The sequence below is a fragment of the Rhinolophus hipposideros genome (assembly GCF_964194185.1).
Source record: "Rhinolophus hipposideros genome assembly, chromosome: 14".
NCBI classification, from domain to species: domain Eukaryota; kingdom Metazoa; phylum Chordata; class Mammalia; order Chiroptera; family Rhinolophidae; genus Rhinolophus; species Rhinolophus hipposideros.
The window spans coordinates 55,132,834-55,154,829 of NC_138060.1; the positions used below are offsets into that span (position 1 = coordinate 55,132,834).

A 21,996-nucleotide genomic window follows, 5' to 3' on the forward strand; every position below is an offset into this window, starting at 1 on the left:
TTCTAATGTAATCAGCCTACACTGGCCTGGGCACAAGGAGTTTTAAAAGTTCCCCAAGAGGTCCTTAACGCTCAGCCAAGGCAGAGAACCACGGAGGAACCCCTACAGGGCCGGATTCACCCCTCAGCTCCCTCAACCCGAGCTCCAAGGGTTAATTAAGGAAGGGTTCTTTGGGGTGGCGCTGGAAGCAGAGCCCCTGCGCAAACGCGAGGGAGGAAGAGACGGCCTAGGTGAGGGGCGTGGCTCCGGGCGTGGGCGGGGCCCAGCGGAGGGAAGGCGGGAGCTGCCCGGCCGCCGAGGCCCGCGGACCCAGCCGCTGCAGTCTAGCGGAAACGCCTCCTTTTTTCAAAACAAAGAGGAGAAGCGGGTGGCGTGTGAGGCGCGCTGTGCTGGGGCCTCCTCGGATTGGTCCCTTCGGCCTGGGAGCTTCGGCCAGGTTGGGCGACCACGGAGGGGAAGCCCCAGGAGCGGCCGACGCTCGCGGTCACCTGGGCACCTCCGAAGGTCGCACGGGCCATGGAGGAGCTGCAGAGGCGCCTGCGGGAGACCCTGGACGTGCTGTCCCCGCAGGAGCTGAGCAACTTCCGCGCCATCCTCAAGAAGGTGGACGAGGAGCCTCGCGTGAGTCCGGTGCAGCTGGAGCTGGAGGGCCGCACGGCATCGGGGCTGGCGGGTCTCCTCGCCAAGCACTACTACCTGCAGGCGGCGCCGCGCGTCCTCACCAAGGTGCTGAAGCAACTGCCCCGCGCCGACCTGCTGCCGCGCTGGCAGAGCGACCCCACAGCCTACAGCCAGGGTGAGCGCGGAGACGACCCCGCGGCCCAGCGAGCCCTGGGCTGGGGCGGGGGGCAGGGCGGGTGCAAAAGCGGGGGTCCTGGGGGGGCGTGGGGCTTGGTCCCGCCGCCTCGGGGATTCCCGGGCGGGTCCCGAGGGGGCGCTGGAAGCCCAGGTGAGCGGCGCGGGGAGGGGAGGGGTACTCAGAGCAAGGAGGATGCGGGCGTTGAGGGACCAAGTGGAGCGGCGGCGGGAGGTGGGAGCCCGGGAGTACGCTGGCAGGAGAGTCGCCGTTCCCGGGCTCGGATCCCAGTGTCCAGTGGAAGAGTAGCCACCAGGGTCTACTAATAATAGTTCGTTTTGGGGTGGGCTCCGAAATCAGATTGACTCAGCAGGCCTGAGATGCATTTTTGACAAGTATCTCCAAGTGATTGTGATATGGGAGATTTTTAGATGATGCAGAGAAACCCAGTGTGGGAATGCCCTCTGCCACATCTCCAGTGAGTGTGTTTTTTTGGGGGGGGTCCTCTTCTCCCCCCCAAAAAAGACACTCACTGGAGATGTGGAGAAATGCCGTGTGTAACAGGGCTTCTCCTACCCTCAATTTAGTAAGTGTCTGTGTGTATACCGTATTTTGCCGTGTATAATGCGCTGTCATGTACAATGCGAACCCACATTTTTATTTTTTATTTTTTTTTATTAGTTTCAGGTGTACAAGACAAGGTTCATCATTTATATCCCTCACACTGTGAACCCCCCTCTCCCCAAACGAACCCACATTTTTGACCCAAACTTTCAGGGGGAAAAAACCTTTCATTTTAATTTTTTAATTCAAATAATTATTTGTTTACATTGAGGTATTTGTTTTTTGTATCATAAAGGAATTTCAGCATTTATTTTTTTTTAACACATTATGATACAAGAAATTTTATGTAACAAACAATTACGAAGCACAAGAACAGATACAAGGTACCAGAAATTTTATGTACCGGTACCAAATTTACGAAATTTACCCATCACAGAAGGCATCTTCGTTGTTGCAAGTTGGTAGTAAGTGCAACAAAAGCGGTTATCATATTCCAGAGTTTTATTTTGCACACAGATATTGGTGTTGATTTCTAGTTACACTTTAAACTCAGAAGCGTAAATAAAAGAATTCAAAACATTTATGTAGATGCGGAATTAGTACTATCCACGTACAGTGCACATCCTTATTTTCCCCCCCTCACAAATTTGGGCCAAAAAGTGTGCATTATACGGTAATACGGCAAAAATACGGTAATATTTGTTCATGGAGAGAAGCACTGAGGTAGACATTAAAATATACTCTTGATGGTCTGTGCTGTCAGCCTGCTTATGATCTCGTTGAGTTTTGAGTCATGTAGTTGTTGCTGATTTTTGTCGATTTGTAATGAATGAGAACTGTAGTTGCCCACAAACGTGTCCTGTAGGCAGGCTACTGACCCCATTGAGCCTTTGCTTCTCCGTTCCTTTACTGCACCGGTACAGGACTTACGTTCCCCCTCCCAGGTCAGTTATTTATGTATCACATTTTTATCCCCAGCTTAGACTGTGAGTCACTTGCTGTTAGCAAAGTGGGTTTTTTCTTTCTCAGAATCATCCAAACTATACAATGTCATGGCGACACACTGTAGGCACCCAGTAAGTATTTGAATTCAATACTAAGATACGATAAATAAGAAAATAAAATAGGGTCTAGTGCCTTTAATTCATCTTTCCCTTTACTGATGTCGTGGTTTACTCTTCAGGAAGTGCCTGTGCAGTAATGTCACTTAGTCCCTGTCCTTTCAGTCTCTGGCTTGGGTCTTTCTGCCCCTGAATTTGTTGGGGGGTTCTGAGAGAGATCTGTTTGAGGTTTCTGGACTCATGAGTTTGGGAGGGGGTGTTCCTAATCCAAGGAACCTGTTCTAAAATGAGGTCTATTGAAGCCTGCTGGGCCTGAACATAAGAGATAATTGAGTGTCTTCGGAGAGCTTTCTGTTAACAGGGACAACAGATCTTGATTGAAAAATTAAAAAAAAAAAATAATGCTCTTTTTCTGTTCTCTTTTCATGAACCTTTATTCAGTGATCCCAAGAAAAATTCTGAAGAGAAGTTTTGACTCTGTGGAAAATGAATTGGTAAGCCTACCTCTGTGGTTGTCTGAAGTGGTCAGATCTCCCTGCTTTCTGTTATAGCATAAAAGTGAAACAGCCAGTTACAACTACTGTGCATGGATTAACCAACCGGAAGAACTAGGCACTGTTATTATCTCCATTTTACCCATCAAAGAAAGTGAGACACTGGAGATAAAAGAATAGGTTGCTTGGCCTTAGGCAACTACATAAATTGCTGGCTGCAGGGTTGTTTTTTTTTGTTTTTTTTTTAAGTTTTACTATGGATATTTTAAACATATGCTAAAATAGAGAGAGGAGAAAAATGAATCTTCTAGACTTCAGCCCACCATATTTATCATGCTGCTTCAACAATTAGGAATATACTGGCCAGTCTTGTTTCATCTGCTCCCCGCTCCTAATTCTTGTAAAGCAAGCAAATCCAGATATCGTATCACTTTCATCTACATAAACTTTAGTATGTATCTCTGAGAAAGACTTTTTTCAAAACAAAACCGTGATATCCTTATTCTACCTCAAAAATCAAAAACGAAAACAAAGTCCTTATTCTTGACAAAGATGCACTCAGCATTCACGTTTCCTTAACTGGTTCCTATATCTTTCACAGTTGGCTAGTGGTTTGTTTGAATCAGAGTTCTGATTCAAACAACGTCTACACAATTAAACTTGATTGGTTTGTCTCTTAAGTCTCTTAATTTATGATACTTCTCCCCTTTTCAACCTTTTCCAGTTATTTGTTGAAGACACCAGGTTATTTGTCCTGTAGAATGTCCCACATTCTGGATTCTGATGACTGCAGCCTTGCGCTGTTATTAATCATTTTCCTGTATCAGCTCTATTTCCTTAATCTGGTAGTTATGGATATATATATATATATATATATGTATATATGAATTTAATGAGATTACCCTAGTAGTCCAAGTCTGAGAAAGGTATTTGAAAGAATTATAAACCAAGTCACGCCTCCTTCCCTCCTCCCCCACAACTGGTAAGAGAGGCAATCAGTGTTGTGCCCTGATCCTAACTGGGAAACCTCCCCATTAATCCCAGAAGAAACTCATCATTTCCTATACAGGTGACCCATGAACAACATGGGTTTGAATTGCACAGGTCCACTTATATCAGGATTGACCCACACAGTTCCTACCCATGTTGTTGAAGGGTCAGCTGGTGGTTGGGAATCCGTAAATGTCAATGCTGAGGGCTGACTGCTCAGGTCGGTGCCCCTAAGCCCCGGGTGGTTCAAGGGTCACCAGTATGTGGTGTGTTTGGTTTTCTGAATGTGGTTTGGTTTAAATATCATTTCTTGGCTTTGCTGGAAAACAGGACCATTATGACCTGAGTGGCAAGCGGAAGGCTTTCCTCATGTGTGTAAAAAAGGACAGGCCAGGGTCTCACCAGGACATCCAACGAATGGAGGACTGGCTTGGCCAGTGCCAGTTTGAAAGGACATTGTGCATCGATCCTGACAAAAAGGTAACAAATTAAAAACCAATGAAAAATTGTAGCTTGGATTATGTCCTTCCTTCCTTCCTTCCTTCCTTCCTTCCTTCCTTCCTTCCTTCCTTCCTTCCTTCCTTCCTTCCTTCCTTCCTTCCTTCCTTCCTTTTTTAAATGGGCTTTTACTACCTGGCAAGAACCAAGATCTGAGCAGTGACATGTATATCCTGATGAAATTTCATAATACTTTTATAATCTTAAGTGTGTGATACCCCAGCTCTCCTTCCAGTCAAGCAGGACCTGTTGGGTTTTAGTCTGAGCTAGGGCTGTGCAGTTGAAGAGGGAAAGGAAACCCAAGAAGGTGTCTAGGGCAGTTGAAGAGGGAAAGGAAACCCAAGAAGGTGTCTAGGCAAGGTGGGCAAGGAGGCCCAAGGCGAAGCTATGAGTCCAGACTGGGTAAGGTCCAGGGCATTTGGGAGCAGGGAAGACCAACGAAACAGCTTTGAGAGGTCATCAGGAGGGTAGGCCAGAGGGATTACAGCAGCATCAGAGCCCATGGGCTTTGAAAAGTCCTTGTGGGACTGACTTGGAACCACATAAGGGGTTAGGGGAGAGGGGCACTCGGAGAGTCCTGGGCAGAATTGCATTGTGACCTAACTGGATGACACAGAAAAAATAAGATTGAAGAATAGTGGTGGTGGGTGGATTCCATTTTGAGCTCTCTGACCCTAGCTCAATCATGGCCTAGACCTTCCCGTATTTTGTGATAATGACATAGGAAAGCCCTTCAAGTTTCCAGAAGTCACTACTAATGAACATCAAGGAAAGCATAGCAAAGGGCTGTGAATGCAATGTGGACTGCCAGAGTTGGAATCCTGTCTCTTACTAGTTGTGTTACCTTCTCAACTGAGAGTGATTTTGTGCCCCCACCCCCCACCCCCAGACGGCATTTGACAATGTCTGGAGACATTTTTGGTTGTCAAAACTGGAATCCAGTGGGTAGAAGACAGTGATGTTGCTATACATCCTACAATGCCCAGGACAGCCCCCATAGCAAAGAATTATCTGGCCCCAAATGTCAACAGTACAACAGTGTTAGAAACCCTGCCTTAAATTAATTGACTGCTTTCTTATCTCTACAAGGGGGTGGGGCGCACTGATGATAGGAAATTATCATGTAGGGTTGTTGTGAGGATGAAATGAGGGTCTATGTGTGAAATTTCTCAGAATAGTAGCTGACTTATAGTAACTGCTCAATTTTGATTTTATTATTTCAAAGCTAAAAACACACTTCTTCATTTTCCCCAAAGATTGTACCAGAATTTCTTCTACTGTACATGATATTTAATCAAGCCCCTTCCATTCAGATGTCAGACATTGGCAATGTTCTTTTGGTTTTTATTCTCTCAAAGGTCCAAAAGTGGTCTCTTTCTCTACATCCTGTCAACATTTATTTATAAATATGTAGTAATATTTACTAGCAAAAGTATTTCCCTGTTTTAAGTTTCATATTCCATTTTTCCAGGTTATAAAGTTTCATTTTCCCAGTTGGGCATCTTTTGACCATTTTTTTTCCTTCTGTAAATTACCTGTTTGTATCCTTTGGACTTTTTCCTACTGGATTTTCTTTCTTTTATCTTATAGTTATTTCCTTGAATGTTATTCATTTGCAGAATATTGTGCAAATATTTTTCTCCTACCGTGTTAGTTGCCTTTTGACTTGTTGTCTTAAGTCATATGGAAGTTTTGTAAGTAAACTTTTCAATCTGTTTGTCAGCTTCTTGGTTTTGTGTCTTGATTAAACCCCAGTGCCTTCCCAACTTGGAAATTTTAAAATTAGTTTTTGTGTGATATTTTTATAGTTTAAGGTTTACCTTCTACTCTCTGGAATTTTATTTTTGGAACAATGTGGTATAGGAGGTCTAACTTTATTTCCAGATGGATAGTCGGTGGTCTCAACATGTGTTGAATGATATGTCCTTCACCCACATGTTTAAAATTCCACCTTTATCATGGACTAAATTCCTGTGTATAGTACTTGGATTAATTTCTGGATTCTAAAATATTCCATTCATATATTTGTTTATATTTATGTCAGTATAGCACTGCTTTTCTTCACCATGATTTTATAGTACAATTTGATATCTGATAGGACCTGTCCCCCAATTATTATTATTATTATTATTATCATTAGTTTTCCTTCTAAATTCTTGGCTATTCTTGAGCATTATCTTTCATCTATGACCTTGAGATTCATCTGGTTAAGTTTTGTGGAAATCCTTTGGGATTTTGGTTGACATGACATTGAACTGAGATGAATTTGGAGTGAATTATAATAGCACATTAATAGTATTGCGGTATCGCAGTCAGAAACATTGACATATCATGGTTTGTTTATATTGCCTCTTCACTGAAGTTTATTTTATAGTTTTCTTTATTTAGGTAATGTGTATTCCTTGTTAGGTTTATTCCTAGGTATTTTAGTTTTATTATGACCACAAATGGGATCCTTTTTTCCGTTATGTGGCTTAAATGATTATTGCTGGACAATTGGGGAAATATAGATCTCTGTAAATTAATTTTATATCTAGTCAACTTGCTGATCTCTAGTTCTAATAGTTTTTTAGTTGACTTATTTTATATTTCTCGATAGTCGTATTAGCTGTAAATAATGAGTTTTGGCTTTTTGTTTCCAATATTTAAATTTCATTTAATTTTTACTTTACTACATTGAGATGGGTAGGATCTTTATTACATGTATGGGAGTAGTGATAGCAGCCATTCCTGCCTTCTCTTTTAATGTGATGGATTTTGATGACATCTGATAGATCCTGGCAGGTGTATACTATTGGATGGACTTCCCCATTCCCTTCCATTTCTACCTATTGAGAATATTAATTTTATAAAGTCATATTTTTATATATTAAAATAAGTTAATAATATAAAATTTAAATACATTAACCCTTTGGGGAACTATAATTCTGTTGTATTTTGTGGTAGAGAATCAGAAATGCCCTAATTTTGTCAAATAAGAACCAGGAACACAAGAAGAAGTCAGATGAATTCTGAGAGCAACCAAAAGGAAGTGACAAGTCAAGAAACTAATATTTACCTCATACTAATTCTGTTAGAGATGCAGTTATTTTCATATTTATCATCTAGATCACCTAGTAGTAAAGGGGACACCTCTAGCATTTCTGATTTTTTCCCACCTTCAGTTCTTTATAATATATTATCCTATGTTACAGGGATTAATTGACACACTAACAGTATTTCGTGATGGATTAAATGAAATTAAAGATGAAATTGCCTGTTGCCTTGTTACTCTTATGTCCCATGGAGAAAAAGGCTTTATTAAAATGAAAGATGGTGACAAAGTCAGCTTGGAAGATGTTTTTGAAATGTTTAACAATAAAAATTGTCCAGCACTTCATGAGAAACCAAAGATCTTTATAATTCAGGCCTGCCGAGGAGGTAAGTAAAGAGTGCTTTGTAATAGCCATGGTTCTAGGGAATTCTCATATTGATGCTTAAGGAAAGAAAGTAAGTTTAAAAAAATATATATGTAAATATTATATTTTAAATTAGAGGACCCTTAGCTGATATAACTTCAGTTATGTAGTATACTGGGGACTTTGAGCTGGGAGGAAGGGATGGACAGAAAACTTACTTGGGTTAGAATAGCTAACTTAGGCTGAGGGATGGTCCTTCGTGAGGTGGGTCTGAGAGCCTCAAATTCTGAGACAGGCATGTGCAGTTTCCAAGAGACATCTTGCCATCCATGGGATTCCAGGTGGCTTGTGGGACTGACATCTGACTTATGTAGCTTTTGTGGGTATTTCTCTCTCTTGTGGAGATACAAGCTTGTCGTGACTTTCATGAAGGGCTCCTGGTGTCAGTGATGTATTATTGTAGTTTGCATTTTCATTCCTCAAAAATAGAGAAAAAAGATAATGGTATTGAAACGGATGATGAACCCATGGAGTCGGATGACATATCAGAGAGGAGTAGGCTGCCCACATTCAGCGACTATTTCATCGTCTATCCCACCCAGCCAGGTAAGACAGTGAGGGTAGATGACTGTGAAATGCAGCTTGTGCCAGAGGGTTTTGGTTATTGCTCATGATTTTTAAATCTTTAAAAAAAGGGATCTGTGCTTTCCAAATTGACGTTTATAAGGAGAAATTTTCATTAACCCCTCCATCTCCCTTCAGAAAATGTTCCCACTTTCAGAATGGCAGCTTGGCATCTTAACTGTGCATTTCTTCCACGAAGATACGAACCGCTTAGCAAAGTATCACATGGTAAATAAGATCATTGGCTCTCATGTGAAAAAGGTGTTGGCCCAAATGCTAGCTCTTCCACTTGCTATCTTTGAGAACTTCAATAGTTTTTATCCTCTAGAGATATCAGTTTCTTCATGTAAAATGAGAATGATAAATTTTACTTATGTCATTAGGATGTTATATAAATTATATAATGCAGATATTGTACTTATCATAGTAACGTGGTAATAAATACCCAAAAAATTAGCTACTACTATTATTAACATTATGCAAACAACATTGTTATTACTAATACTATTACTACTAATAAGTTAAAGTCTAAAACAATCTTGTGTGCTGGATGGACTTGATTCGCTCATGAGGGGAAACAGGAAAATGTAGAGAAGATAGTAGTAAATGGTCAAGGACATATATTTAATTGGTTTTCCCTTGACCTTCTTCAAGAAGGATTAAGGTAGTTTACAAATACACACACACACACACACACACACACACACACACACACACAACGCAAGATAAAATGTTAGTGAAAAACTGGAACCAAAGGAAAATAAGGGCAGTAATGAAATATGCTTAATGGTGAGACATGAAAAATTCCCCCATTTGTGGTGGCTGGTTAGCTCAGTTGGTTAGAGTGTGGTGCTAATAACACCAATGTTGCCGGTTTGATCCCCGCATGGGTCACTGTGAGATGCGCCCTCTTTAAAAAGAAAACGAAAATTCTCCATTAAAAGTTAGATGTAAAATTCCAGTCCTTGAGAAGCTTTTGAGATCTTGCTTCCCAGCATATGTTGTCAGTTTGGCTCAGATAAGCTCTTATAAAAATTAAAAAAAAAAAAAAAGATTCCACTCCTTGGTTATTTACCCAAGAGAGATGAAAGCATCATCCTCGTAGATGCTTGCACATTGCTTTATCTGAAATAGTCAAAAATTCGAAACAACCCAAATCAACAGGTGTATGAATAAGCAAATCATGGTATATCATACTCGGTAATAAGAAATGAGCTCTTGCTTTAAGCGACAACATAGAGGAAGCTCAGAATAGTTTGCTGACTGAAAGAAACCAGATAAAGTACGTACTGTGGGATTCTATGTATATAAAATAATAGAAAATGCAAACCAATCTATACATAGTGACAAGCAAATCAGTGGTATAAGGGATGGAGGATGGAGTGGGAGGAAAGGATTACAAAAGGACAAAGGATACTGGGAAGCTGATTAGAAAGTTCCTTATCTTTACTGTGGTGATAGTTTCACGGAAGTTGACACATGTCAAAACTTATTAAATTGTACACTTAAAGTATACATATAGATGATTGCCAGTTATCAATTATACTTTAAAAAAGCTGTAAGATTTTTTTAAAAGTTAGGTGTGAGACAAGCATGCCCACTGTCACCACTCCTATCTAGCATGGCATGGGTGGCCCTAGCTAATGCATTAACGTAAGAGAAAGAGGTGTTAAGGATCAGTATTCTAGAAATTAATAATTTGTATACAGTAGCAATGATAAATTAGAACATATAATAGAAAAGAAAAAGATACCACATTATTTCTCTTGCTTTAGTGAATCATGCCTAGGAATGACTGATAAAAGATGAGCAAGAACTTTATTAGAGAAAATAACAATACCTGAATAAATGATGAGAAATACCATGCTCATGGATGGGAAACTTCAATATCATAGAAATGTCAGTTTTTCCAAATTAATTTATAAATTGAATTCCAAAGTGTTTTTTTCTTTTTTCATGGAAGGTGACAAACTAATCAAAAATTATTATGGAATAATTAAGAGTGAAGACAAAGAATCTCGTGCTCCAATATTGCTGAATGAATGAATTTTACAACTACATCTTAGCCTATATATGTTTGAGGGCTAGAGATTCAGTAATGATTGAAAGATTAAAAAAAATCTCTGTCTCCACTGAGTTTTATGTTCTAGGTGGGGGGGAGGCAGACAATAAACACATAGAGAAAATAGATATTGTGTTCCTTTATGATTCCATTTGTATGCAGTTCAGAAATAAGCAAAACTAATCTGTGGTGTTGGAAGTCAGCATATTGCAGAGTGTTTGGAGTGGTAATGATCAGAGCGGGCAAGTGGGGACTTCTGGAGTGCTGGTACCATCTTGTTTACTGATGAGAGTGCCAGTTATGTGGGTGTGTCTGCTTTATGAAAATGTATTCAGCTATTATATGCTCTTAGGCTTTGCACACTTTTCTGTATGATGGGTACCCTTCAGTGAAAAGTTTACCAAAAATAAAATAAAATATGTTAGATGTTGGTAAGTGCTACAGAGAAAAATAATGCAGGAATGGGATAGAGAGTGTTGAGGGGTAGGAGTGGAGATTGCAGTTTTAAAATGAGATGTATAGAGAGGTTCCTGAGAAGAATCAAATGAAAAGTATCTATACAAGAAGTTGATTCTTGTATAGAAACTTGAAAGACATGAGAGTGAGCTGTGCAGATATTTGAGAGAATGTGTCTTGTAAAATATGAGTACTAGGTATAAAGGAATAACAAAAATTCTACCAGCCTAGGTACAGACAAATAGACCATTGGGATGGAATAGAGAACTGAGAGGTAGAACCAAATGTACAGGAAAGGTAGATACACAACAAGGAAGCCATTACTAATCAATAGTAAAAGAATGGACCATTCAATAAATTGTTCAGGGCGGGGGGTGGGGAGGTTTGCTTCTCAATGGGGGCAAAAAAATTTATTTGCAAATTTGTTTTGGCACAGTTCATTGTATCTTTAATCATGTGAAAGCTCTAATCTATAGTTATTTTGCCTTTTTTATTTCTAATATTTGTGGCTTCTTTAATTCTTGATGAGTTTTACCAGTGGTTTATTTATTTATTTAATATCCCACTTTTGTTTTGTTAATCCTCTCTAGTGTTATGTTTGTTTTTTATTTCATTAATTTTTGGCTCATATTTCCATTTTTTCTCCATTTTTTGGGGGGGTTTATTCTATTCTTTCCAACTATTTCACTTAGGTATTTGACTCATTATTTTATATCTTTTCAAAAATACAAGAAATTTTAAAGCTACAATTCTGCTCTAAGTAGTGCTTTTACTATATTACTTGCATTTTAAGGTGTAACATTTTTATCTTTCAATTCTAAGAATTCTTAACTTTCCAATATTTTTTTTTACCTATTAATTAGTTATTTAGAAATATGCCTCTAAATTTCTGGTGTTGCAATTTTAAAATTAATCCTCTTGTTATTGATATCTAATTTATGTGTGCTATAAATATTCTATGTAAGTTTAAGAATATGTGGTCTCTGCTTATTGAGTGCAGGGTGTATGCATTTCTGTTAAGCTTAATTGTGTTTGTTGTTCAAATGTTTTATGTCTCTACTAAATTTGTCTGCTTGACCTGCCAGTAATTGAGGTTGTGTTTTAATTAATATGTCACATTATCATGGTGGATTTACTTAATTCTCCTTCCCCCTGATTTTCTTCTGAATTAAAACATTAACACATTTTTATCAAATATGTTGGCATACACTAGGGTGGCAAGCACTATTCTAGGTAATGCCTATTCCTATTTTAAAACTTCACAAATTAGAACATTATTGTAATATTTAACGCCGTCTGTATTTGTGTTTACCTTTTTTTTGTTGTTGTTCTCTATTACTTCCTGAATCTCAGACCATTTTTCTGGGGTTGTTTTCTTTTTTCCTGAAGTATATCCTTTAGTAATTTAAGGAAGATTTATAGGTGGTAAATTCATTTTATACCCAAATCTGGCTATTTGACAATATCTTTGCTTGTTCCTTCTTGTGATTCCATCTTTCAACATTTCATGCACAGTTATTTTATTTTTGTACCCAAGTAGCCAATAGATTATTAGCTTTAAACTTAGCATTTATATCCTAACTACTTTTTTAAATGGAACTCTTTTTCTTGGCCTAGGAGCACTGTGCAAAAGTTACTGAGACGCTAAGGCTACCGTGAACTGAGAAAGTCTTGGAACCTCCGCCTTTCAGTACGTGTATACCTGGGATAGGGTGACCAACTGTCCCAGTTTGCCAGAGATTGAGGGGTTTCCTGGGATACTGAACTTTTCAATGCTAAAACTGAGCGAGTGGGCAAAGCTGGACGAGTTGGTCACTCTAACGTGGGTGCTCCTTTGAAAGTTTACAGGAGGGAGAACTGAAGTGGAGGAGGAGCTAACAGTCACTGGGAATGGTATACAGTTACGGGCTGCTTAAGGACCGGGCACACTTTCTGTGACATGCATCACTAGGCGATGACGTTGACCATCATAGAGTGCACAAACATAGGTGATATAACCTACTACACACGTAAGCTATATGGTAGCTACAGCCTATTGCTCTGTTGGGAAAGAAAAATAATTTCCCTTGACCCTTCTGGATTCTTGGTTGAGACAGCCCTCTAATCAAACACAGATTAACAAGGAAAAACAAAAGTTTCATAGCATGTATACCTTTTGTATGCATGGGAGAGACCCAGGAAAACTGAATAATTCACCAAAATGGCTGAAGCCACCACCTTAAATACCATTTTCAGCTGAAGACAGAAGATGTTGGTGCTGGGGGGAGTCAGTGATGGGAGGTTGCGAGGAAAAGCACAGTAAACAAGGGTAAAACTGTTATGCAGATTCAAGTCATTGCCTTCTCCTCTGATAAGAGTTTCTAGAGATTTAGGGTCATTCTTCTCTTTCTACTACAAAGAGGGAGACACCCTTATAAATGGAGATTTCCCTTACAAATGTGAATGTCTTACAAAGGGTAACTTCTGCTTGGTTTTCAGAGCTTCTCCCATGTTTCTGCTGCTTCTTAAAACTAACCAGCCTAAAATAATCCTATGCCAAACAGACATATTCTGTTCCCACACAGCTCCTAGACTGTAGAGCATGTTATTGTATTGAATACTGTAGGCAATTGTAACACAGTGGTAAGTATTTGTGTAATATGTTGTACCAGGACCTTACGATGGCTATGATGTCACTAGGCAATAGGACCTTTTCAGCTCCATTATAATCTTATGGGACCACCGTTGTATATGTGGCCTGTCGTTGACTGAAACTTGTTATGTGGCACATGACTATTCATACAGTAGAACCGTGCAGCAGTTGGAAAGAATCATCATGGGGAAGTTTTAAATGTAATACTAAGGAACAAAATTCAACTAAGTAAATTTGAAGATCTAATTGGCTTTATTATGTGAGTCATGAATTGGGCAGCAACCTATCTAGTGACTAGAAGGGCAGTCTGAGGGTTTGTACAAAATGGAAGATTTTTTATAGGAAGAAGGGTGGGGCAAGGGAGTTATTAACAAATTTAAAAAAAGATTACTTTGGGGCTGGGATATCTTTTGTGGGAGAGGGGAAGAGAATGGGAAGGGATTTTTATCATGCAGATTGCTTCTTTCCAAGGGGATGGAGAGGGCCCACGTGACAGATTACCTCATTGGTGCTTGACCAGAAAATTCCAGACTGGTTGATTAAAATTCCAGACTGGGAGAGGTTGAAACTGCAGTTATATGCGTAGATGGAGGGTCAAGTTTTGTGATACGGTGTTTTTAACTCAGATTTACTCTAAGAGGGGTAATACTGAAATTTCCATACACAGATATATTCTGTGGATTCTTTTACAACACTACAGAGGTATAATTAAAATATAAGTTGTATATATTTCAGGTAAACAATTTGAAGAGAAATAAATATACCCTCGTGACATCATCATGATGATCAAAACAAGCAAATATTTCCATCACCCCCAAGATAAGCAAATATTTCCTCGTGTTCTAGTCCATTCCCATCTCTAGGTCACCACATATCCGCTCTCTTACCACCGATCAGATTACATTTTTTTTCTGGGAATTTTATAGAACCAGAATTACACAGTATGTTTGGGTTTGTTTGTTTGTTTTTGGCCTGTCTTCTTCCACACAGCATAATGGTTTTGTGATTCACCCGTGTTGTTTTATATATCAGTAGTTCATTCCTTTTATTCTTGAGTAGTATTCAGTTGTATGGATATAACAATGTGTTTATCCTTTCACTTGTATAACATTTGAGTTGTTTCTAGTTTTCAGTCATTACAAATAAAGCTGCTATGAACAAACGTGTACAAATCTTGGGGGCATATGTTTTTGTTTTCCTTACGTAAATACCAAGAAGTGGAATGGCTGGTTCACATAGTAGGTACATGTTTAACTTTTAAAGAAACTGCCAAATTATTTTCCAAAGTGGTTGCACCATTTTATACTCCCATCATCAGTGTCCGAGAGTTTCAGTTGCTCCATATCCTCATTCACACTTGATATGATCTGTTTTTTTAAATTTTTAGACAATCTAATGGGTGTATAATAGTATCACCTTGTGGTTTTAATTTGCATTTCCTGAAAGACTAATAATGATGATGATTCATGTGCCTTTTGGCCATTCTTTTCCCCAATTTTATATTTTTTGTGTGTTAAGTTGTAAGAGTTCTTTACATATTCTGGATACAAGTCATTTCTCTGGTATGTGTTACAAATATTTTTTCCCAGTCTGTGGCTTGTTTTCCATTTTTCTTAACAATGTCTTTCATAAATCAAAAGTTCTAAATGTTGATTAAGTCCAATTTATCAAAATTTTTTGTTATGGTTTTTTGTGTTCTAAGAAACCTTTGTCTACACTGAAGTTGCAAAGATGTCCTATATTTTTTCATTTCCAACCCAGATTTATATTGAGGGGTGCAATTTCGATATTCCTATTGAATTTCCACATTAAACAGACATGTTTTATGTTTTTTATTCTAATAATAAAGTAATTTCAATAATTAAACTTTTGAGGACCCTAAAATAAATTCCATATGGAATATTTAGCTTAAAATACTATGGTAAAAGCATAAAAATATAGAAGGCTACAATGAAGCAAATGGCAAAATGATAACTTGAATCGGAAGGATGACTGTATGAGGGCTTGTTAAATTTTGCTTTCTATTTTTGTGTATATTTGAAAACTTTTGTTTAAAAAATCCATGTTAAAAAGAATGTTCTATTGATAGGTTTTTGTCACACGAGTCCCTTGTGATACTTGGGTGCTTCCTCTGTTTGTGCCCGTGTCTCTTATGGCCCCAGACACACTCCTGCTAATGCAAGAGTATTTTTGTACTCTCAGTTCAAAGCCATTTTCTAGATTTTAACTGTGGGGAAAAGAACAATTGAGCTGCAAGTAGAGGAGGAAAATGGACGCGATGTTCTTGTTGTTCTTTGTAGATCATGTTGCTTTACGGCACTCCCGCAGTGGCTCTGTGATGATAGCAGCAATGACTGAAGTCTTTAAACAGTATGGAAATAAGTGGCACATCGTTGACTTTTTCACCAAAGTAAGTAAATTCCAAGTGACCACGTTCACTCTGAAGCTAATGCACTTGATGACAGCATTTTCCTGAGGAGACCGACGTTAGCCATGAAAACATGAAAGATACTGAAAAGTTGCTTGAAAACTGTGGGCTGATCATGAGTTTAGAGGACTGTGGCTGCATTGTTCAGAAGACACAGTTGAGCCAGATACCGAGGAAAACTGACAGTGACGCTTTCTGTTCGTTGGTAATATGTGTGAGTGGCCTGTTGGATGAGCTTTGTAGTTCCTACCTGCTCTATAGTTCTGTCATTGCCGTTGGCTTCGGCCTGACTCAACTGGGAGAGGGGAGGACTGAGGGCTTCCTTAAGGGCTGACACTGGCTCGCATGTGTCTCCCCACTTTGTAGCCTGTGGTCAGTGTTCACGGGATGAATGAGTGGCCAGGAATTGTAGCAGATTTATACACAAACCTGTAGTTTGGAGAATGGCCTGATTATAGTGGTTTATTATAACAGGATTGAAGAGTAATTTACTTCTTAATCTGGGATTTTTACCCTCAAAGAGAGCTACTTAGAAAAAGCTATAAATGAACACAGTAACAGCAATACTAACATCTGTGGCATGGCTCACTGTGCCAGTTCCTGTTCTCTCTGCTTTACAGATATTAATCCATTTAGCACCCCCCAACAACCTCACAGGTAGGTACTGGGATTTACATCCACTATCACCGATGGAGAGCTAGTAAGTGGAGGAGTTAACATTCCAGGCCAGACAGAATACTAGAGTTCATGCCCTAATCACAATTAAGTATTACCATATTTTGCCGTGTATCATGTGCTGCCGTGTATAATGTGCACCCATGTTTTTGGCTCAAACTTTCAGGAAGAAAGAAATCTTTCGTTTTAATTTTTTAATTCAAATTTTTATTTATTTACATTTAGGTACTTGTTTTTTGTAAAGGAATTATTAGCATTTTAGCTATTATTATAAAGGAATTTTAGGATTTATTTTTAACATATGGTACAAGAAATTTTATGTAACAAATAATTACAAAACACAAGAACAGATACAAAGTATAAGAAATTTTATGTACCGATACCAAATTTATGACACTTACGCATCATATAAAACCAAGAACTCTTTGTCATTGCAAGTTTGTCCTAAATTCAGCAAAAGCAATTATCATATTCCAGGGTATTATTTTGTATAGGATATAGTTATTGATTTCTAGAGTTACACTTTTAACTCATAAGCATAAATAAAAGAATTTAAAACATTTATATAGATATGGAATTAGTACTACCCATGTATAATGTTCATCCTTATTTTTCCCTCACAAATTTGGGCAAAAAAGTGTGCATTATACACGGCAAAATATGGTAATTACTCCTCACCTCTCTCCAATGGATGGTAACTATTTTTATTTCTTAAAAAAAAATTAATGTTAATACTTCACATATGATGCTTAACAGCTTTCAAAACTTTTTTTACATGATTTAGGTAAGCTGTTGGGAAAAATGTTAAAGGGACAATTTTGACAGTCATTCCAACCATTTCCCCAAATGTCTCATATTGCTCAATTTCTCTCTTTAAGAAAATGGAGATTTCTTGTCAGCATCTCAGGAATGTGTAACAACAATAAAGATTTAAGCGACTGTAAATAGAAATCCATTCAGTTAATGCTAACTGAAAAATTGTTCTGACTAATGTCCATTAAGTCTTGATTGAACACTCTTCAGTGTTAAAGCACTTGTTGAGCAGACACTGGTGAGAAAAAGTCTGGAGATGTGCATGAGGTGGCCTTTGCATTCAAGTCGCGCTAAGATAGCAGATGACATGTGCTTATAATTAATCCTGGAATTGTAGAGCTGTTGGATACTTTGGATATAATATAATCCAACCCTTTCATCTTACCACAAGTTACCACGGCTCAGGAAGGGTTAATACCTGGTTTAATATTACCCAGGGCAAGCTTGAGACTGAGTCCAGATGTCTGTGGACTCTTGAATACACTGCTTTTCCATCCCACAGTGATGTTGGGATATCTCCTTATTATAATGTTTGCGTTGTTTTCCTGGTGGGGTCAGAATTTTGCCGCCTCATCCTGTGGGGTTTACTAAAAGGCTTTGGCTCAGGGCTGTTACATTCTTTTGGACAGTTTGTGCTTTTCTCTTGCAGGTGAATAACAAAGTGGTGCACACTGAATTTTATCTACATGAAGAACCAATAAAAGTGTCACTTGTAATGGAATCGACTCTAACTAGATCCGTGTACTTTTGATATCGGGAAGATTTAAAAATAAGGACTGCTTCATAGTAGACTTTGTAAAGAACTGCGAGGCTTTGTAGCATAGTGCTAATGCTTATCACTTTGCATTATTTCTGTCACGAGTTATATTTCTCCAATTTGTTTCATATACATATATACATATGTCTTTCTAAGATTTAACTACTTGTTTGGAATTTGTAAATAATTTGACTTTTTTTTAAAGATCACTGTTTACTGAAATTTTTTTTTTCCTAAACTGTTATCAAAACATGGAAGTCCAGCTCTCTGTGTGTACTATTTTTATCCTGTGCGTCTCTTGTTATTACCCCCCTTCCATTCCCATCTCGATCTGGTGCTGGTGCGAAGCCTCATTTTCTTGGCTTAGTATTCAAGAACTATCTCCATGTGGTCTTGTCCTCTAGGTTGCCTTACTTCCCCTGTATTGTTTTCTGCAGCCAGACTGATCTCCTTTTCCACTCTGTATGTCATCCTCAAGTCTTATCTAGGTGTCTTTGCTTGTACTTTGTGCCCGTGATGCCTTCATGTTTTCACCCCCATCCATTCCCCAGCTTCCTCCTTGCTGCCTCAGTACCTTTGAACTGCAGGTTTCACTGTCTGGAACACTCTGTTCCACCCCAGGTAGATAAGTCCTTTCCATCCTTCACAGTTTGGTTCAAGCTTCACCTGCACAGGAAAGCTTTCCCCAACCCCTCATGCTAGGTCAGCTCTTTCTAAGTGTTCAGAGACCCTATACTTATCTTCTGTAGCATTTAGCACTACTGTACTTAAATGACCATGTAGTGGCTGTTTAATCTCTCTCCACTTCAGTTGTAAGCTCCGAGAGGCACCGGCCATGTGTGTTATTTATTAGTGTATCCCAGCTTCCACCCGTGCCTTAAGACACAGAGAAGCCCTGTCATAAATGTTTAGCAAATCCCTGTCTTTTCATTATTTCATCCATTCCTCGGACCTCGCCTCATGACCTCGGTGCATATCGAGCCACGTGCGAGTCAACCCCACCTGCTTGCCTGTCCCATGGACATTTTAATGGAACAAGTTGGAAGTTAACCTGTTTCCCCTAAATCTCTGTATAAAACCCATACCATTGTTAATAATCCTTTGACTTCCCACTGCCTGCAGAATATTCTCGATTCCCTTAGGAGAATATTCCAAGTCCTTCTCTGTCAGGCTTTAATCTGAGGTACCTGTGTACTGTTTGGGTCTTGGCCATACCAGGTGATTTGCCCTTCTGTCTGGAATCCCCTCTCACAGAATTGGGCTTGTGGATTAATGAATGTTGGCTGAATATTTGGATATGTTATCACGTCATAGTTCACTCTCTGCCTGAAATGCCCTTTGTTCTCACTGTGTGCTTCTATACCCTGAATTCTTCAAGATGCAAGTTGGGTTCCATCCCACTATAAAGAAAACCTGTATGTAGACCAGTGTTTTTAGAGAAACAAGCTGTGGACTGAGCATGAATTTTAATTGTAATTATAATTATGCTCTAACTTTTTCTGTAACTTTGGACTCTATGTGGACCACGGTTTCCCCATCTGTTTAAAAGGAGATTTGGCTCAGCTGACTGAGAACTCATCCCGCTGGACCTGTGAACTCTGACTTCTTATGGACATTCTGCAGATGTGGCTATTCCTTCAACGTCAGGATTCGAGCTAGCAGCTGCGTAAGACTCTTGGGCCTGTGTGAGGATACAGGTGTTTGGTGAGAACACTCTGAAGATTGAGGGCCACATTGACTGAAATAACACAGAATCTCCAGGCCTGTCTCCATTTCAGGGATAATTGTGTCCTTTTTTTAGTTAATGTTATTTCTTAAGTATATGTGATTTAATTTTTAAGCCTTTAAGTTCTGATATTTTATATGTAACTTTTTTTTTATAGAGCATTAAAATGTCTCCTTTGTTCATAAAATATCAGGTGAGCCTTCTCCATTCACTTGCATCTGTAGGATTTCCAGGTACAAGGGCTCGTTTCAGGGGGATGGCATCAGCTGAAACATCAACAGCTCTTATTTCCTGGGAGAGGTGAAGTGACGTGTTCACAGTCACAGTTAGCTGGGATTCTAGTGCATGAACGAATATATGAACAAAGTACCAAGTGACAGAGAAAGTTGTAAGACAGAATGCTTTCAGTGGACAGAAGGGACCATGCCACTTAACTGAAGAAATGAGAACTTTGGGACAAAGGAGGGAAAAGTGATTTTGGAACATTGCTTAGGCCACTACGGAGGACTGTGGAATAACTGGATACCAGGCAAACAGGTGAAGAGGAACAAGAAGTCTGGTCAGATAGGGAGGTGGGAAGATACCCAAGATGAACTCGATGTCTGGGGCTACTCTCAGCTTCAAATCAGAACAGGGCTCTCTTAACCACCCACGTGAAGTGTAGTCCAAAAAAACTAGAGCCCCTAGCACAATTTTATATTTGAAAAAAAATTTTTAAGCTCAGTTTTTAAATACAAACCCCAGAAACCAAAGTTTCCAAAAGGAAGGCTCTGAGATTTTTGTTCATCAAAAGTGGGCATGAATAAAAAATGGTGGAGAAATTGTGCAGAAGACCAGGAGGCTGCGAGATGGGGAGGAGGAGGACAGCAGGCTGGGAGCTACAGCCATTCTTTGACAAGCACCTGTTAGGCCAAAGGCTCTCACCGTAGCTTACTGTCACTACGGTACGTTTTTCATCTTTGGACTTTTCTCAACTCATTTCTTCACCAGGAATTTTCATCATGCAGATCAGTTCTTAAGGACAAAGTTATTTCGTAGGAAAAGGTCTTGTGGAGAAACAAACATCTAAACATAATTATGGGGATGTCCTGATGGTCCGAATGGAAATATTCTTGAAACTCTGGTGCCTAGGGGAGGAAGCTGCTGATATGGTTTGGTATTGTTCTAGAAGGCCCTCCAGAGAAGTCCTGCAGTGACAGAAAACTGTCCATAAAAGCCAGCCATTCAGTCTCCATATTAGCTATTTTGAAGTCTTCCTTTTTTTTTGAGAGCCAAAATGCATCCAGGTATTTTCAGCAAAGATGCAGAAAGCCAGGACTAAGTTCACTTTTTTTCCATGTCAGCTCTTCGTTTTGTCAATTTTTAAAAACAACCTGTGGTCCTTACAGGATATTTCAGAACTACTGAAAAATGAGGGGAAAAACCCACCGTTTTCTGTACGTGTGTGTCACAGTGGTTCTCATCCTGGCTGCACATTAAAACTATCTAGGGAGCTATTTTTTTTTTAAATTAAATTTATTGGGGTGACAATTGCTAGTAAAGTTACATAGATTTCAGGTGTACAATTCTGTATTACATCGTCTATAAATCCCATTGTGTGTTCACCACCCAGAGTCAGTTCTCCTTCCATCACCATATATTTGATCCCCTTTACCCTCATCTCCCTCCCCCCACCCCCTTACCCTCTGGTAACCACTAAATTATTGTCTGTGTCTATGAGTTTTTGTTTCTCATTTGTTTGTCTTGTTCTTTTTGGTTTATATACCACATATCAGTGAAATCATAGGGTTCTCTGCTTTTTCTGACTTATTTTGCTTAGCATTATTCTCTCGAGATCCATCCATGTTGTCACAAATGCTCCTATATCATCTTTTAGGGAGCTATTTGTTAATACTCAGATCTTCTTGGTTTGCGATTGGGCGTGTTTGAAAGCTCTGCAACCGAGTCTACGTGCAGCTGGCGTTGAAACCTATTGTCCAGTCATGAATAATTTGGCTACTTATTTGCAATCATCTTTAACGC

General features: G+C 39.2%; 1 protein-coding gene across 1 annotated transcript; it reads left to right on the forward strand.

The window, feature by feature from the left end:
- Positions 1-244: 244 nt before the first annotated feature.
- On the forward strand, positions 245-20,157 carry LOC308507316 (caspase-14-like). Its single transcript, XM_081072176.1, has 7 exons — positions 245-796; positions 2,863-2,915; positions 4,236-4,385; positions 7,598-7,823; positions 8,291-8,407; positions 15,876-15,985; positions 18,141-20,157. Exons 1-7 carry the CDS (start codon positions 517-519, stop codon positions 18,240-18,242), a joined length of 1,038 nt encoding a protein of 345 aa, XP_080928302.1. The 5' UTR covers positions 245-516; the 3' UTR covers positions 18,243-20,157.
- The last annotated feature ends 1,839 nt before the right edge of the window (positions 20,158-21,996 follow it).

What these genes read in the sequence shown, in the direction of transcription:
- LOC308507316 (XM_081072176.1), top strand. Translation starts at nt 517, where the DNA reads ATGGAGGAGCTGCAGAGGCGCCTGCGGGAGACCCTGGACGTGCTGTCC. An exon ending in CCCCACAGCCTACAGCCAGG is followed by an intron (nt 797 to 2,862) that starts GTGAGCGCGGAG and finishes ACCTTTATTCAG; the next exon opens with TGATCCCAAGAAAAATTCTG. An exon ending in AATTCAGGCCTGCCGAGGAG is followed by an intron (nt 7,824 to 8,290) that starts GTAAGTAAAGAG and finishes CCTCAAAAATAG; the next exon opens with AGAAAAAAGATAATGGTATT.